The sequence below is a fragment of the Ambystoma mexicanum genome, chromosome 11 (assembly GCF_040938575.1).
Source record: "Ambystoma mexicanum isolate Mex_15411 chromosome 11, UKY_AmexF1_1, whole genome shotgun sequence".
Lineage (NCBI taxonomy): Eukaryota > Metazoa > Chordata > Amphibia > Caudata > Ambystomatidae > Ambystoma > Ambystoma mexicanum.
Window position 1 is genome coordinate 1,258,344,797 of NC_090934.1, and position 18,054 is coordinate 1,258,362,850.

Sequence of the window (18,054 nt, forward strand, 5' to 3'; positions counted from 1 at the left end):
GACGGGAGTAGAATTTAAGCGAAATAATGATTGTAGGCAAAGTTAACACTGTCCCGTGATCGTGGACATTGTTTTTGCTTCTGCATTGAGCCATTTTCACCCAGCTACTGATATCAGCAGCATGGATACGCAGAGATGCTACAAGTATCCATGGCGACTGTTGCATGTACGGTCAAGGTCATTTATGGTAATTTCCGTTCCCCAAATGATACACCCCTATGAGACAGACTATCATGAGACGGTGCGACTCAAACAAGCATTGGCAAAGCCAAGAGGCCTGGCTTTCCAGATCAAGAGGATAGAATTGTTTCTTTTGCCCGCATGGGCTTTACATAAAAGATCCTAGCATCAGCATTTGCGAAGCTAGAGCTATTGTCTTTACTATTTTCTGTAAACATTTTTGAAAGCTATGATTTGGCCAAACGCTGGAGAGTGCTTTTCAGCGTTCAATTTTGAATGAACTGTTTTGGAGAAATACAGCTGGCCTCGTTCTAAATAGAGTTTACTTTGGAATAAGACCAATCCTGGTTGCATCCTCTCTAATTCTTTTTACAACATTCTTGTATCCAATTCTTTCCCATTTTATTTCGATTTACCAGCTCTTAATTTACCATTTCCAGGTTTTTTTTTAACTAGAGATGTTCGCAGAGGCAAGTGACTGAGCAGGATGGTGGTCTCGACAGTTGGGGCTACTAACACAATAATCTGCAAGATGAAATGTTGGGGCCTCTCTACATCTTTGCCAACATGATCGACTGGACCAGAGATGCAAAACAGCCTTTCCAAGTGGCAGCTGGGTATGCCACAGAACACCCTGCCGTGTGCGCGTGTTACCCACAGCTCACAACTGGAGCATGAGCCAGTGAGATGGCAGTGGGCTTACCACATCCAGTGGGAACTAGAACAGATTCGTGTGTGAAGAACAGCTTGCACATATTTTGGGGGTATTATTATAAAGAGTTGCTAGGGCCTTTCTAAGTAATTATGGTGAATTTAACAGCTACTTTTGAAATGTTGACACACAAATCTGAAAACATACCGCGAAGGTCACCATATTAACACATACACATTACATAGTAATTATCTCTGGTTACCGTGTTTTAATCGCCACAATTTTCGCCGCAGCTATTTTCATTGTGGTGCTTTCATCCCGCGCGTTTTTGCCGATTTTGAAAACAAATATATATGTGTTGTGTGTTGGGGTAGGGTTTTTTGGGGGATGGTGTGTCAGGTGGTGTGGGTTTGGCGGGGATCCCCCATTAAAAGAAACCCGGCAAAAACGCCTAGGGTGAAAATAGCCGCTGCGAAAAGTACAGCGATGAAAACACGTGAATCCATCATTTTTAATGACACAAGTTTGTGCGCGTTTTTGTACACATAGCAAAACAATACTAGAGCTGCCTGGTGGGTGGAGCATTTTTTCTGTGTGAATCGTTATGTGTGTAATCGCACTGTGGCCAGAAACAATGGTGCTATTTAAAGAAACGTTCACCATATCTCTCCCCAACTTAAACAGCCCTTGCCACAAAGGGACACGCTGCCACCGGCCAGCCATCTCACCTCACTGCTGCCATCCATTGGTGGAACCGCAGGGACATCAGAGGGGGCTGGACTCTCTTTGCCCGGAACAGACGGTTCAGATTGTTGTTCTGTGACTGAAGGCATTCCTTGTGGGTCCTGAGATACGCCTGGGCTTGCCGAACTGCCTGCAAAAAAAATAATTACAATCCGAGTGAGGCTGAAAATAAATCAGAAATGGACTGTGCTTTTTGCCACAGACTAGATTCTAAACAGAATCAACGGAATGCCCCGGAAAGTCACACGGCCATTTTAGGACAATATTAAGAAGGTGTTATCATTAGAATGCCTTTTCGTACTTTTTTCTGGGCAAAGGTTGCATTACAAATTAAAATTTTAAGAATGCAACTTCAATACTTAGGTGTTCCAAAAATGCCCCAGGCCCCGGGCCGCATGAAATGCAGGACGATGGAGGGCCTGGGAGTTAAGGCGCGGGGTGGGGGGAAACAGCGCGAAAGCAGTAGGGAGGGGCGTCCAAACGGCACCACAAGAAACAAAAGCCCAGGAAAGGGCAGGAAACAGCACCTGGGGAAGGTGTGAAATATAACAGCAAGGGGCCAGGGGGGAAACCCGGCCCCCAGAAAGGAACAAAAGGCAGGGGGTGTATAAGTAAGCCAGGAAAAGGAGAGGCGGCACAAACCAGGTAAAGAGCTCACCTCTCTCGGGTAGGCTCTTAGTGTCTGGATAAGGGGAAGGAAAAACGTTTGCTCTTGCGGGCTCACGCATTTTCCACATCCTCTTAAGTCGGTCTAAGCGCAGTGGCTACGAGTTCGCCCAGCCGTGCCGGAACAGGAGCGACGCAGAAGTACCAGCAGCAAGTGAACAGAGCACTTTCGCCGTGGACAGGCGAGAAAGATCGGTAGTAGAAGACCAGGAGAAGCGGAGGACGCACGGTGTGCAGGAGCAGGAAGGCGTGGCTGACAGAATTCCGACGAGAAGGATGGCGGAAGGAAGAGCAAAAAGGGCTCAAGAATTCTCAGAATGGGCAAGGAAGGCGGAGAAAGAATATGGGGCACAATGGGTGCTGGAGATAATGCAGAAGGAAGAAAGGGTGAAGGCAATGTCACCCTTGCTGTTCATAGAGCCTAGCAGCAGCGAAGGAGAAGACGAGGTACCGCAAGGACAGAAGGACAGAAGAGGGGGAGAGAGGAGTCGAAGAGATCGTTGGAACAGACGGAGGCACCTACCAAGAGGAAGAAAAGAAAAGATAAAAACAAAAGTACTGTGAATAATGATGTGGGGAATAAAATCATAAAAATGTTAAAAAATTGCATCACGGTTTCGGGTAAGTCTCCCAGAACCAATGGCAAGAAGAGCAGACGTGACAAGGGATCCAGGGAGGAGCAGCAGGGGAATTCTTCAACTGAAGAAAGCAGTGATGACGAAGAAAGGGATCATTTAAGGGCTTGGGTAAAATGGAGAGGAGTGGTGAGCAAGGAGAAACAGAGAGGGGCGGGGGGGTAGGGGCAGAACCCAGGGAAACCCCGGTCCCGGCACCACAAGGGGCACCAATAGTCCCGGTGCCACAAGGGGCACCAATAGTCCCAGCGCCACAAGGTGCACCAGTAGTGCCAAACACAGGGGGAGCACCGCAAGGACCCAACCCACAACCGGTGGTGCCAACAGGGACACCAGTGGCAGGGGACCCACCACCGGGGGCAGTACCACCAGTGGCAGCGGCGGAAGTTGGGGGACCACTCATGACGAAATATGGCAGACCAACCATGGGTAAAGATGCACAGGGCAGGTCAATGAAGGCAATGGCTTTCTATATAAATGACAAAGTAAAGGAGAAAATATGGAGGAAGGAATTGATTGATATTTTCACATTGTTAGATTGTCAAAAGAGGGGGATGAATGTGGCACTAGATGACATTAAGGAGGACGAGAAAAGCTTACTGAAAAAGGGGCCAGTAGTAAGGAATTTTGACAACTGGATGGCGGCCTTCACCATAATGTCTACAATTATATTACAGAAATTACCAGAAGACGGGGTAGCATTAGTTGCGTATCAGCAGAGGGTGCTGAAGGTACACACGGCACTTGGGGGAGACGCATGGCTGGAGTACGATCACGAGTTCAGAAAGGAGATGGACTGCTTTCCGGATATGGGATGGGATGAGGAGAATTTTAATCTCTACATATTTAATGTGCTGAAGGAGAAATAGGATTCCAAGGAGCGAAGCGCAGGAGGGCAGCAGAGAAGGCAGTATTGGCAGAATGATTACAAAGCTGATTATAGATACAATAACAGAAGATATGAATACAGCTATGACAGAAATAGAGACCAAAATGTTCGGAGCAGGAACTATGGGTCAGAGAGAGGGTGGCAGAGCAGCCTGCCCCCAACAATGCAGGGGGGGCAGTGGGAGCACGGGGACAACACGGGCAGAACCAGGACAACGTCGATATTTTGAGAAGGGAGTACCCTGTAGCTGGGGATTGAAGTGCAAGTTCAGCCACAAGTGCGAGAGATGTAAGGGTGACCACAGCAGCTCCAAATTCACATGGGCCGCAGCTCCAAGTGGCAGAAGCGATGAGACGCGAAAATAAGAGCTGGGACGGGAAGGGGGCCACGTCAGTAAAAATTGAGAGGATGGAAGTGTGGCTCCAGAAATACCCAGACCAAAAAACAGCAGATGAGATCAGGCAAGGCTTTAGAGAAGGTTTTAACATCCCGTTTACCGGGCAGGGAGCGCAGGACATTCCTAGATACCTGAAGTCTGCAACCGAGAACAGAGATATAGTGACCAGTAAAATCCGAAAAAGAGGTAGAACTGGCTAGGGTGGAGTGCCCCTTTACAGCCTTACCATTTGAAGAATTTATATGCTCTCCACTGGGGCTGGTGCTGAAAAAGGATGAAGGGGAATATAGGCTGATACACCACCTATCCTACCCCCCCGGGGGCCTCGGTGAACGACGGCATTGCCCAGAGCGATGCAACAGTATCATATTCAGACTTCAAGGAGGCAGTAGAACTGGTCAGGAAAGCAGGAAAAGGGGCATGGATGGCGAAAGCAGACATCAAATCAGATCTCAAAGATGGTTGTGTATGCATTGGGAGGGGGAATACTTCATCGACAAATGTCTCTCTATGGGGTGCGCCATCTCATGTGCATATTTTGAGAGGGTAAGTTCATTTTTGCAGTGGGCAGTCACAGAAGAGATGAGGGAGGCCATGATGGTACATTACCTGGACGACTGTTTATTCGTAGGGCCCAAAGGTTCAAAGCTATGCAAGGCAACCCTGGATAAATTTGTGGAGATAACGAGCGAGTGGGGTTTTCCACTGGCGGGGGAGAAAACTATGGGCCCAACGCAGAGTATCCAATTCCTAGGAATAGAAATTGACTCAAGCATGGGAGTGTGCCGGATTCCGGATGACAAGGTGACGGATCTGCTGAAGACAATAAAGGAACTACAAGGAAGAAACAAAGTGACAGTGAGAGAATTGCAAGCGCTGGCAGGAAAGCTGAACTTCGCAGGAAGAGTCATACCACAGGGGAGGGTGTTCCAGAGAAGCATTGAGCTAAAAACAAGAAGGGCTACAATGGGGCACCACAGAGTCAGGCTAGGGGGAGGAATCAAGAGAGATCTGAAAGTGTGGGCAGAATTTCTGAAGTACTTCAATGGGTCGGTGATATGGCGCTCACCTGTAAATGAGGAAGGGAAAAGGGCGTTGTTCACCGATGCAGCAGGTGGCTTTGGGTTTGGCGCAATACTGGGGAGACAGTGGTGTGCAGGCAAGTGGCCAAAAACATTGCAGGTGGTGGAATGGACAAAAAACATAATGCTGCTGGAGCTCTTCCCAATATGGGTCGCGTTATGCGCATGGGGGGAAGAGCTAGGAAACAAGGAGTTGGCAGTATGGTCGGATAACATGGCGGTGGTGCACGTGTAAAATAAAGGAAGTGTCATGCATAATAGTGTTGGAATTAATGCGGGCAATCACTCTGGAAAGCCTAAAAATTAATACATGCATAAGGGCAAGGCACATCGCCGGGGAAGCAAATGTGGTGGCTGATGCAATCTCTCGCTTTCAGTGGGAGAGATTCAGGGAGCTGAGACCGGACGCCGACAAGGAAAGAACGCCCATCGCCGCGGAAGGCATGGGTCCCGTTGGAGGCACTGGAAAGGAAAGCACGGTTGGCTACAAGGTCGACTCTAAAGAAGTGGGAGAAGCACGGAGAAAGGAACGGGTCATTGACAAACTGACCAGGAACGCCCTAACGTACAAAACGGGTAAGCAGTACGAAAAGCATGTAAAAGATGTGTTGGTGGAAACAGGTGCGCAAGAGGTGGAAAAAATTTCAACCGAAAAAATGTGTGAATTTCTCGAAGGGGCATTTGCCAAAGGGAAAAAGAAAAGCTGGGCGACAGCGCACCTAGCGGCGGTGGCATATACCACAAAAGTGGCAGACATACCGGACCCAACCAACAGCGCTAGAATAAAATATGCTATGAGAGGATGGGCTAAATTAGAGGGGAAGAAACCAGATAACAGAAGGCTGGTGAACTTTGGGAAGTTGATAATTCTGTTGAAAGTGTTACGAGATACATGCAGCAGCACGTACGAAACCGTGCTGTTTAGGGCAGCATTTGCGCTGGCATATTACAGGGCTTTCAGGGTAGGGGAACTGGTGGCCAGTAATACGGTGGCAGGAGACGGCCTGGCAAGGAAAGACATTAGAATGGGAAACAAGGGAATGTCTATGATGCTAAAGAAATCTAAAACAGACCAAACGGGGAAGGGGAGAGCAATAGACCTCAATTGCATCAGAGAGAAGGACCACTGTCCCAGATGCATCACTCAAGAATTCCTAGATCTCCGACCAGAGGTCGATGGGCAGCTATTAATACATAGGGACGGCAGCACACTCAGCAGGTACCAGTTTCAGGCGGTATTAAAACAGGCGGTGGCAAAAGCAGGATGGGATCCAGCCGAATTTGGAACACACTCATTCAGGATAGGGGCGGCAACCTCTGCATGGGTGGGGGGCCTGGGAGCAAAGGGAGTGAAAAGAATTGGGGGATGGAAGTCGCAATGTTTTAAAAAATACATAAGGGAGGAACTGATATAAACGCTTTTCTCCCCCGTTTCCATAGAGGCTGGACCCTACAAATCGGCATGGGTAGTGGGGCACTCTTTCGTGACCTGGCAGGCAGGTGGCTGGAAGAAGTGAAGCAAGGCTACATTTCAAAAACACAATTACATCCTGGTGGGGCCTCCCGGGGATGCACTGGGAAGACATTCACGACAGGCTGTCGGACCTGATAGGTTTCAGGGACCCCCCTGAGTACCTGGTTATACACCTTGGAGGGAATGACCTGGTGAGCACAAATAGGGGTAAATTACAGAGGAACATTTGCGAGTTGCTGCATAGAATAGCCCACAGTTGGTGGAAAACCGAGATTTTCATGTCAGAAATAATACCAAGAAGGGTCTGGTATGGGGCACAGAGGAGGCACGCAATCGAAATAGCCAGAAAGAAACTAAATAAATCAGTAGAAAAGTATTGCAAGAGCTCAGGGCTACACTTCATAATGCAGGGACTACACCGGAAAAATCCGGACATGTTTCACCAGGATGGGGTACACCTATCAAGGAAGGGGATGGGGGGTTTCTCCGACAACATTTTTAGGGCACTCCAGGAACGGGGTTGTAGGTAGGGTGCTTTTGGGGGGGACCTGAACGGGCGAGAATAACACCCGCTCAGGTGTGGCGGCATGTGACCAGGAACGAAGGCCCAGGGGTAACAAGGACTCAGGAGGAGCCTTGGGCAACTTCAGGACTGGACACAAGGTGCCCAAAAGCATATGGCAGTAGATTGATTTTTGTTGCTTTGTATTTTCTGTAAGAAAATAAAATGCCTACGGCCTACAACTTTTCCATAAACATAATTGGTCTGTGATTTATTATTTAGGTAGGGATCTGGTAAGAAGAGCAAAGCGAGCCCACACTACTCAGCCTATGCCCCAGGCCCCGGGCCGCATGAAATGCGGGACGATGGAGGGCCTGGGAGGTCACGGGGTGGGGGGAAACGGGCGAAAGCAGTAGGGAGGGGCGTCCGAACGGCGCCACAAGAAACAAAAGCCCAGGAAAGGGCAGGAAACAGCACCTGGGGAAGGTGCGAAATATAACAGCAGGGGGGAAACCCGGCCCCCAAGAAGGAACAAAAGGCCTGGGGTGTATAAGTAAGCCAGGAAAAGGAGAGGCGGCACAAACCAGGTAAAGAGCTCACCTCTCTCGAGTAGGCTCTTAGTGCCTGGATAAGGGGAAGGAAAAACGTTTGCCACCCAACCCACCCTACAAGAATAACGGAAGAAGAAGGGAGCAGGCAGGAGCCGGAACGCCGAGTACTCTTTCGGTACACGGTCCAAAAAAAAGGAGCAGGCAGAAGTGGGCACGCCGAGTACTCTTTCGGTACACGGTCCAAAGCATGTCATTAGCGGCATGTGCCCAGGAACGAAGGCCCAGGGGTAAGAAGAACTCAGGAGGAGCCTTGGGCAACTTCGGGACTGGACACAAGGTGCCCAAAAGCATATGGCAGTATATTGATTTTTGTTGTTTTGTATTTTCTGTAAGAAAATAAAATGCCTACGGCCTAGAACTTTTCCATAAACATAATTGGTCTGTGATTTATTATTTAGGTAGGGATCTGGTAAGAAGAGCAAAGCGAGCCCACACTACTCAGCCTATGAATGTTCATATTTATGCAAATGATTTATAAAGGTATACTGAATTCAAAGGAACCTAACACTAGAGAGGAATACTCTTTGGGATTTCGTTTTTAAAAAGTACTAAAGACACATCTGTTTGCAAATGAAAACTCTCTACTAGAGCTCTACACACCATCTGCTTTGGTGAGGGAATGAGCTAACATAGGGTAGTTGAATGGGAGAGGGTGGACTAGGCCGAGCCACCCCTCAGGTCTCTGAGTTCTATTTAAGTTTTAAGGTATCTGAACCTGTGTTGTCCTATGAGAGGATGTCTTATATAAAGGTACACTCCCAATTTCTTGTGTGGGGGATCAATTTCTCAAGAGCGGGAGTGGGTAACAACAAAAATAAGGGGTGAGAAAAAGATTACCCCTCTCTATACTTGGACGGAATGGATTTGTTGTGCTTATAGATCAACATCCCATTTTCTTGGATGTGTCACACAAATGAAATGACATCACCAGACTAAACATACATTTAGAACCAGACACAATCCATAAAAAAAAATTCAACATTATGGCCCTCATTACGACCCTTGCGGAAATTGACTGACCGGACCGCAACAGCGTAAATAGCGTTTCCGCCATTGCACGAAGGAGCAAAGTGCGGCTAATTACGACCCATCGGGCACGAGCATTACGCCATGGCGGAATCCGAAAGGCTGCGATGGCGGAAATGACCCCAAAACGGCCCTTACCGCCGCCGTACGCTGCACCAGGTGCAATACCGCCACCCATCTTAGCGGTCACCGTAATGAGCGGGCACCGTAATGAGCGGGCACCGCAAATTACGGGCACCGTAAATATACGGAAACGGAAGTAAAAGCATGTGGCCGGAACGGGAAACAGCACGCCGCACAACTATAAAATCCGAATCCCAACACAACCATTAAAAATCCGACCCTGACACACATCCCAACCCGTTAGCAACCCCAGTTAAAAAAATAAATATGGGAAAGGTAGCCAAGAAAGCGTGTGATCGCAAGCGGCAGGTCCACTTCTCCCGAGAGGAACTGACCGTGCTGACCGAGACCCTGCAGGAAAATGCCGCCGTCGTCTTCTCCAGTCAAATGACCAGGACGGCCCTTGCCAACAAGAAGGCCATATGGGCCCTTGTGGCACAGCGCGTAAGTGCGGTGGGGACAACACCCCGCACGCCACAGCAATGTCGCAAGCGGTGGGACGACCTGCGGATCCGCGTACGCAGCATACTTTCTGCGAACAGGAACATCGCCACAGCTACCGGGGGGGGATCAGAGTCGCCCATCAAGTTGACCCCCTGGGAGGAGATCTGCGCCTCCACCATAGGAATGGAGAGCATAGAGGGAGTCGGAGGGATGGAGAAAGGAGTGCCGACATCCGGAGAATCAGGTAGGTTTGCCAAGAGAAACAATGCGAAATCCACAAACCACGAACATGTGCAGTACCATGTGACCCCATAGTGCAATACATACTTTGCCCTGACAGCGCCCTCTAAAAGTCAGAATGAATAAACAAATTAATCAAGATGCCATAAACAACCCCTACATGTGCAGCATGCACCCCCTAACTGCAGGCAGCCAAATGAATGCATCCTCAATCCACACGAAAATGAGACCACCTCCAAGGCCCAGTCCCATATCAGCCTCATGTACCACCCCAATGCATTTGATACGTTGCCATTCCAAATCCGACAGACCCATAACTAACGCTCGCCCCTCTTTACTCCACCACAGGGTCCGATACCAACGACGAGCTGCAGGACACCCCTACCAGCACGCCTGCAAAGAGGGCCAGGACCAACGTCCCAAGAGCCTCCACCTCAGGTGCAAGGATCAAGACACGGCAGCAGCAGGAATCAAGTGCCAGCACACTGGAGGGGACTGCAACAGGCACCCCAGCAGCCAGCAAGTCCACAACCCCAGCACCACAGGTCCCCCCAAAGAACGTATCTGATGGCACTGCCTCTGGTGGTAGCAGCACCATAGGTGACACAGCTGTCATGCCAGCATGCTCCGACACGGAAAACAGTGCTGGCGACGTAGGTACCATCCATGACCTTTCCCAATCCCCCTGCATGTTCCATCCCCTACACCATGACGAAACCACGCAGGGGCACCCTGAAGACGACGACTGGCCAACCCCCACAAGTCCTGTGCCAAGGCAACATGTGTTGAGCAGCCCCCCTGTCACACCACCGCAAATGTCCATGGCCCAGCAGAGGCAACAGTCCCTCGACCTGCTGATCGAGCAACAGCAGGAAGCGTCCACGCTACTCAAGGACCATGCAAATGAATGCGGGGGTTCCAGGGCAGCCATGGAAACATCCACCGAGACACTCAGGGCACAAATAGAGAAAAGTAGTGAGAGCCTCAGGGGAGAAATGGAGAGAAGCACCGAGAGCCTGAGAGCACAAATGGAGAGAAGCACCGAGAGCCTGAGAGCACAAATGGAGAAAAGCACCGAGAGCCTGAGGGGGGAACTGCATGCGACGTCCAAAGACGTTTGTGCTGAACTTGCTGCTGTGCGCCGTGTGCTCTCGGAGCTCTCACAAACCCTCAGAGACATGCATGGACGCGAGCAGGCAGAGACGTCATCCGTGGCAAGTTCCGTCCAGGGCAGCCCCCAACGCAGATCTGGCAGGAACCTGCGCTCCACGGGCAGGGGTGCCCCTGATACCCGTAGAGGGGGCTTGCAATAGCGTCTACCCACGGGCAGCATGCATATCTGGACACTGGTGTTGGGGGGGGAGGAAGTAGGGTGGAGGGGGTGTGTTGGGCTTCACTGGGTGGCGGGTCCATAGGGTGTATGAATCAAATCACATTAACAATACAGCACTTCATTATCATCCAATGACATGTGTGGACATTGATATTTGCGTACGAGGCCTTCATAGGCGTACAGTCCACTATGTGCCTGTACTACACACACACAGTGCCACAGGTCCCCTTTCCGTGTAATAGGCACCATGCGTGGTTGCTAGAAGCATGCATCTATGATGCTCTGTCGGATTGCACGTGCATCCTGTGCCTCATGGACTCCCTGGGGTGCCTCCACATCCCCACCCTCATCATCATCATCTTCAGGTGCATGCAGTACAGCGTCAGGGGGCATGGGCACATTCCTACGTATGCACATGTTGTGCAGCATGACACATGCCATGACCATCTTAGAAACCCTCTCATGGCTGTACATGAGTGCCCCGCCAGACCTGCTGAGGCTGCGGAAACGAGCCTTCAGTAGGCCGAATGCCTGTTCAATGACCACACGGCTACGTGAGTGGGCATGGTTGTAGTCCTCCTCATGCTGGTTCTGTGGGTTCCGGATTGGTGTAAGGAGCCATCTCTTCAGTGGATACCCGGCATCACCTGTATGGGACGAATAAAGGGTGTCAGTGGAATGATAGTGCTAAGTAGCCCCCCCCCCCTCCTGCAAGGTCATTGACGCATCAAATGGGCCACGATGTCATGCATGGAATGAGACTCACCGAGTAGCCAGGATCTGTGCCCTGCGTGTCGCTCCATGTAGCGTGGTATTCTTGTGTTCCTCAGGACCATAGAATCATGGGTAGATCCTGGAAATCTGGCACAACAATGCGTAAAGATCTTGTTGGAGTCACACACCATTTGCACATTGATTGAATGAAATTGTTTCCGGTTGCGGTACTGGACCTCCATGGCATGTGGGACAACCAATTCAACATGGGTGCAGTCGATGGCACCAATGCAACCCGGGATGCCGCCAAGTGCATGGAATCCCACCTTTGCGTTGGTAATCTCCTGGTACGTGCGTGGTAGTGTGATGTGGTCGTCGGCGTGCTTCAGGAGGGCATCGTGCACTTGGGAGAGTGTCCGTGAGAACAGTGGCTGTGAAATGCCATGCAACTGTCCCACTGTGTGCTGGTAGGTGCCTGTGGCCAGGAAGTGGAGTACAGACACCACCTTCAGTAGGGGTGGGATGGCGGTTGGGCTATCTATCATGCTCACGAGGTCAGCATGTGTCATGTCCACAATGGCGATTATGGTGTCCCGGTCCAAACGGTAGAGGGTGTGGATCTGCTCAGCAGTGAGGTTGAACGGATCAGCTCGGAGGCGTGGGATTGCGGGCCGCCTGCGTGGTGGTAGTGGCAGTGCTTGTGGGCCTTGCTGACCCTGCCTTGCCCTCCTCCTCCTCCTTCTCCTCCGTCTCCCCTGTGCGCCCGGTTGTTGTACCTGTTGTTGTTCGTCGTCTTCTTGTAGTTGTAGCACTTGCAGTGCTATCTGGTGCCCCAGGCCCAACATCGCTAGTCCTGCCGGTAGCATTTTGGAGTGGGAGTGGTTGTGGGAGGGGTTTGGGTCTGCTATATATGTGCTGTCGGCCTGTATGGCCTCCACCTGTGCTGATTGAATGAATCTGTGGCAGATGCAATCCCTTCTGGCCGAGCACGTCCCGCACGTAAGGCTGCATTTGGCCGCATGGCATCTTGGGATTGGAATCATGTATCAAATCCCGATGGCAGTGTGATGTACTTTGACTGATTTTCATGCTATGCTCCCATTGTTACACATGCTATGATTGCAGCCGCTTACATACCTGTGAAGAGTCAGTGGTATGTAGGGCTCGATCGATGGCCGACCCTCATGCAGCACAGTATCGTACTTCACCGACGGGCGTGGCGTCCCATTTGTGATTGCAGCCAGTTAGCATTATGACACACAGCCGCACTACATTGATGTAATTGTGAATGCAAGCGTTCACAGAAGCCTTTTCGACGTAATGTTGCAAGTGAGGAATTCGAAGGCCAGGATTTTTGGTTGCGAAGTAGCGGTGAGGAGACGCCCACAGGTCTGCCTGGAAATGTAACGTTCTATTGTTGAATGTCCTTGGGACAGGGCCCATAACGAGCAAGCAATGAATGACATGAATTGAATGGGATGCGCAATAGCGTAGTGGACGATAAGGCAGGACGTTCCCAAGTCCATCTAGCTTCACGACACTACAGATCCGGCCAGGAGCACAGTGGTTTTTGCAGACTGCATTACGCACAGACGCGATGGAAGTTTCACATATTATGTGAGTGAATGTTCATGCGTTTTCATTGCGGGATGAGGGAATGATGAATGGATGCATGGACAGATGATTCCATTTAGGGTCTGCCATGTACATGTGTTTTTTGATTCAATCCCCTTCCCCTGCGCTATGTGATGCAAGGCTGCCATAGTGGGACTTACGTCTATCTGCCCTTGTCGGATCCTCCCTGTCTCGACGCGCCTTCATACACTTGTGTCTAGGCACGTTACTAATCCCATGTCATGGGTTCTATCTTGACGGACGCATGCACAGTAACCGACGTTGCCAATGGTGTATTAACCTCGTTTGGTTTCGTTATGTATCGATACTGATTTAGGGGTGTGTATATTCCTTTGGAGTGGGCTAGCATGCATATGGGTGTGGATTTGGTGTGTTGAATGAAGATAGTGATGCATCATGTGTCATGTAGTGCAATCGGTTAATTTGTGTTTCATTTTGGTGACAGGTATCTCCTGCCCTATTGCAGATGCCATCTGTACGCCACTCCTCCAGATGGTTTTTACTCTCGACACCTGCAGCTTCGGGTGAATCAGTGGAGCAGCATTACGATCTTATGGGACGATCGCCAATGGGCCACATGCCCTTACGCTGTTCTGGTGGCTAGGTGCAACATTTCGGCCTTTCAGCTGGACTAGTGCCTGCCTCATGGGACGGACCTGCGGTTCTTGCCGCTTCCATGTTGCCTTTTGGAACGTTGATGTTGGCCCTGTGTGCCATGATGGTACAGGGCGTCACACAAGTGGAAGCTGGTCAATTATTGCAGATGCAGCCCTCGGTGATGATGGATGTTTTGGTGTTATTTTACAAATTGCTGTGAGGCCTTTGTCATTTGGATGTGCATTTAAATTGTATTCCGATATTTGGCGTGTTGCGTTATTCTTTGCAGGTGATGTGGCGATTTTCGATTTGTGGCGGTATGTATTGCGAGATGATCTGCATTGTGTTCCGCCTTCTGAGTTGAGTTGTGTGGTACAGTACTGGCCGCTTTTGCCTACGTAGCACAGTGTGGTCACGGATAGGGGCTGCCATTGTGACTGTTTACATGATGTGCTGTTCAGGGGCGGGGGATTGGCTTTTGGCCGACTGGTGCCTGTCAGCCAGGTCGATTGATGGTATGATGGGATGTTCAGAATGTGGCTGGTCACAGGTGCCTGTGTTTGCGTGCGTTTGTTGGAGGGGGACTGGGGTCATGTCCATTGGAATAGCTTCTGTATTCATGCCATCTGTGCCCTGCAGCTCCCATCGGCCCCTCTTGGGATGTGCCTGGCTGCTCAGTCACTCTGCCAACTTGTGTGGTACATGCTTCTGCTGATGGTTGGTTTGTTTACTGGCAAGAGTACAGGTCTGGTGCAATCCCCCTCAGGATGCTGTTTTGGATGTTGCCTTGCGCTGGTGGCAAGCGATGGGGGACTACTGTTGTTTTGTGTCATGTGTTCTTGATTTCCATTTTGATGTCTTGTACCTTCACATGCCTGTGCTGCATCAGTACGGCTATGGTGAAATGCCGTACATGGATGCCCACTCACGGGGCGCTTCGAACACCTGCATGCATTTCTACGTTGGCATGCATGGGTGAATTGTAGATTTCACTGGTTGCATGGTGTGAGTACATTGCGCCTGCCAGGAGTTGTGCAATGTGGCCAGGGAGTGGAGTACAGGCACTCAGTGGGCCATTTACGGTTGGTTCACGATGCCGTATTTCTCGCCATGGCGGAATGGTCCATTCCGCCATGCCTGATGGCGTTAGGTACATGTCCGCTAGGGTCGGAATTGGCGTACCGTTGCACCATGGTGGTGTTTGCGGTTTGGCATGGTGCGCGCGCGCGTGCTTAGTGCAGTTAGCGTTGGCGTTCACTACGGTGTCGCTAATGGCTTCGTACTTTGCGGTGACGGGTCATAGTCGCACCGAGCGCTTTTCGATGGCGGTATTGCATTTCCGCCATCGTTTTCCCCTTTCCGCCAGGGTCGTAATGAGGGCCTATATGTTTGTATTCAAAAAAGTTTTTTTTTATAAAAAAGGAGTCATTAATACATCAATTTATAGTTCACAACTCTCACGTGATTCATACAAACCACAGATGTTTATATTTGAGAGGAATGAAAATCAAACTACTGATTTTGTTGAAAACAATCGTTATAATTAATACAGGGTTCAATAGAAATGAAATTATATAGACTTATAACACATGAAATTCTTGTTAGATAGTCAACATGTTTCGGCCTTTATGAAGACATTAGACACTATCTCTAATGGCACTTCGTATATGTATTAATGTTTTGGGCCTTCTTCAGGACATATGTATTTCTTCTATTCGGTACTAATACCATCTTGTAACCCCAGCCTATTTTGTAGAATTTCCGTTACCAGTATGAGCAAGTACTTCTGCAGATTCTTAAAATGAATCGCATAAAGGGACTGGATCACGGCGAGCGATAAGGCAGGCAACGTACGTTACTGGTCTAGTCCAGCCGAGCGTTTGATTGCCAGCTGCGACGCAAGGACGCAAGACTTAAGCCCCGACACCTCACAAGTAACACTGTGGGCTACCCTGAGGATAAAGACATAAGACTAGTGTGAGTGTCAGCTCGGCTGGACTAGACCAGTAACGTGCTTTGCCTGCCTTATTGCTCGCTGTTAGTGCACCCGGAAAAATCAAGACCAACCAATAGAGGCTATTCAGGAGAGATTCCCTAATATCGTGCAGCAACAGTTGAATAATTGTCTTCAGGCTCAGGTGGATTCTACCTCTCAACCAACACCCGGGAGATGTAAGAACCACGGAAAAAAAAGCACACAGGGAAAATATACTTCCAGATTGAGCGATCCAGTCCCTTTATGCGATTCATTTTAAGAATCTGCAGAAGTACTGCTTTTGCTAGCTCTGTGGACACTGTTTGCAAGCGGCTGGGGGACGACTTGTTGAACTTTCTCTGTGGATTGTAAAATTGCAACACATCCATATGACAGTTCAATTGAAGGTTAGGAGTAATTTGCAAATCTTTGCTCAAGCCTAACGCCCTCAAGATCTGTGCCTGCATGTCTTTGTCCGGAAAGCATGTTTCCTTTTCTCCATAGCTGGATTCAGATATTGTTTATTATACTGCGTTGCTATCTAATTTCCTTTGTATGTTTGTTGTTTAATGTGAGTGCCAGCTGGCCCATGCTAGAGAATGTCCTCTTAACCTCTGGACTAGGTAGGGAATTCCTCTGTAGAGTACGGCAAGCAAGGTAGTTTCTTTCTATAATTCCTTTAATAAAATGGCATAGTTTGAGAAATCTACAAGCAGTTGTCTGCTTCGCATTACTGACCCCTCACATATGGAGTCAGAAGTTAGATGCAACTAGCTTGATACAAACTAGGGGCCCACCAGGGAGTGTGGTAATAGGACTTCTGCATGAAATTAATAAAACACCCTACAGAGGGAGAGGAATTTGTGGCACATGTCAAATCTAGGGATACCATTTTTCAACTTAAACAGCAAATAGTAGCTAAAACTGCCTTTCCCATTGAAGACCAAAAATTGATCTTCCACCAGAAACTCAATCACTTTGATCCTAGTACCTAAAACAAGAACTTCTCCCTCCCTTCCAACTACTACATACGATATTGAGATGAGTGAGGACGAGAGTCCCGAGATATCCGGAGATGTGGAGTTTGAAGAACCTATTGAGGTAGATATAAGATCAGAGGCTAGTGACAAGTATGTTACCCCCCCTATGAAGACCCTGAAGGTAGGTCCGAAGAAGGTGTTCAGAGGCTAGTGACAAGTATGTTACCCCCCCTATTAAGACCCCTAAGGTAGTTCCGCAGAAGGTGTTTTATCTGCAACTATCATCGTGTCTACATTACATGATTTTCTGATGAAACTGACTGAACATCAGATTCAAGCTGAAGTTAGGTTCCAGGTGGGACTAGAGAGAATTATAGTCTCTTCACAGAGACCTGTGATCCCACAGGGAGTATTACAACCATATAAGGAAGCAGACAACCAGGGATTATTTTTCCTCAACTTTGAAAGGTTAGGCCACCAATTAAATTGGAGCCTAGAATTGAAAACCTGTTATTTGGCTACCCTTCTCAAGGGTAAAATTCAAAATTCTTACCATCTTCCTAAGCCAGAAAGTACTACCCATTTTTCTGAGGTAAAAGAGGGATTGTTAAAGAAAGTGGGTCAAATGGCACTTTTTACAAACAAAAGCTATACCGCATCAAATTAAATCCTGATGAAACTCGTATAGAATTAGCTGCCAGGGTCCAAAAAACCTTATCCTTATGGCTGGGAATGAAGACTTTAGAAGATGTATTAGAAACTCTAACTATAGAACAATGAATTAATTCTGTACCTCCTTTCCTACAAAAAATATTTAACAAGTTACCAAACCCAACCTGTCTCTAGTTGTTGAAACAGCCCAAAACCTTTTAGAAGCTAGCAAACATGTTCGAAGTTTAAATAACGACGAAGAGATAAGCAGAGAACCTAAAATCGTACATTCATCTCTTCATAGAACACAGAAGCCCAAACCCCAAGGGAATTGTTTTAAACCACCTCCTAGAGAAATTGAGAGTGACCTACAAAAATATCTGGGCTGAAAGGAAAAGAAAACACTAGGGTAGAAGAAACTAGAGGCCACAAACCATCAGCAATATTATGTTTTTCATGCAGAATGGCAGGACATTTGGCACGTCATTGTCCCTCTAATAGAAA

The 18,054-nt window shown here is 48.8% G+C and overlaps 1 protein-coding gene across 1 annotated transcript in view; it reads right to left on the reverse strand.

Annotated features, from left to right (window-relative positions):
- Window positions 1-18,054, reverse strand: part of LOC138505132 (uncharacterized) — a 398,539-nt gene that overhangs the window by 353,393 nt on the left and 27,092 nt on the right. The window contains exon 4 of the mRNA XM_069625423.1: window positions 1,561-1,706. Within this exon, the coding sequence (XP_069481524.1) occupies window positions 1,561-1,706 (146 nt within the window). The remainder of the gene's footprint in view (window positions 1-1,560; window positions 1,707-18,054) is intronic.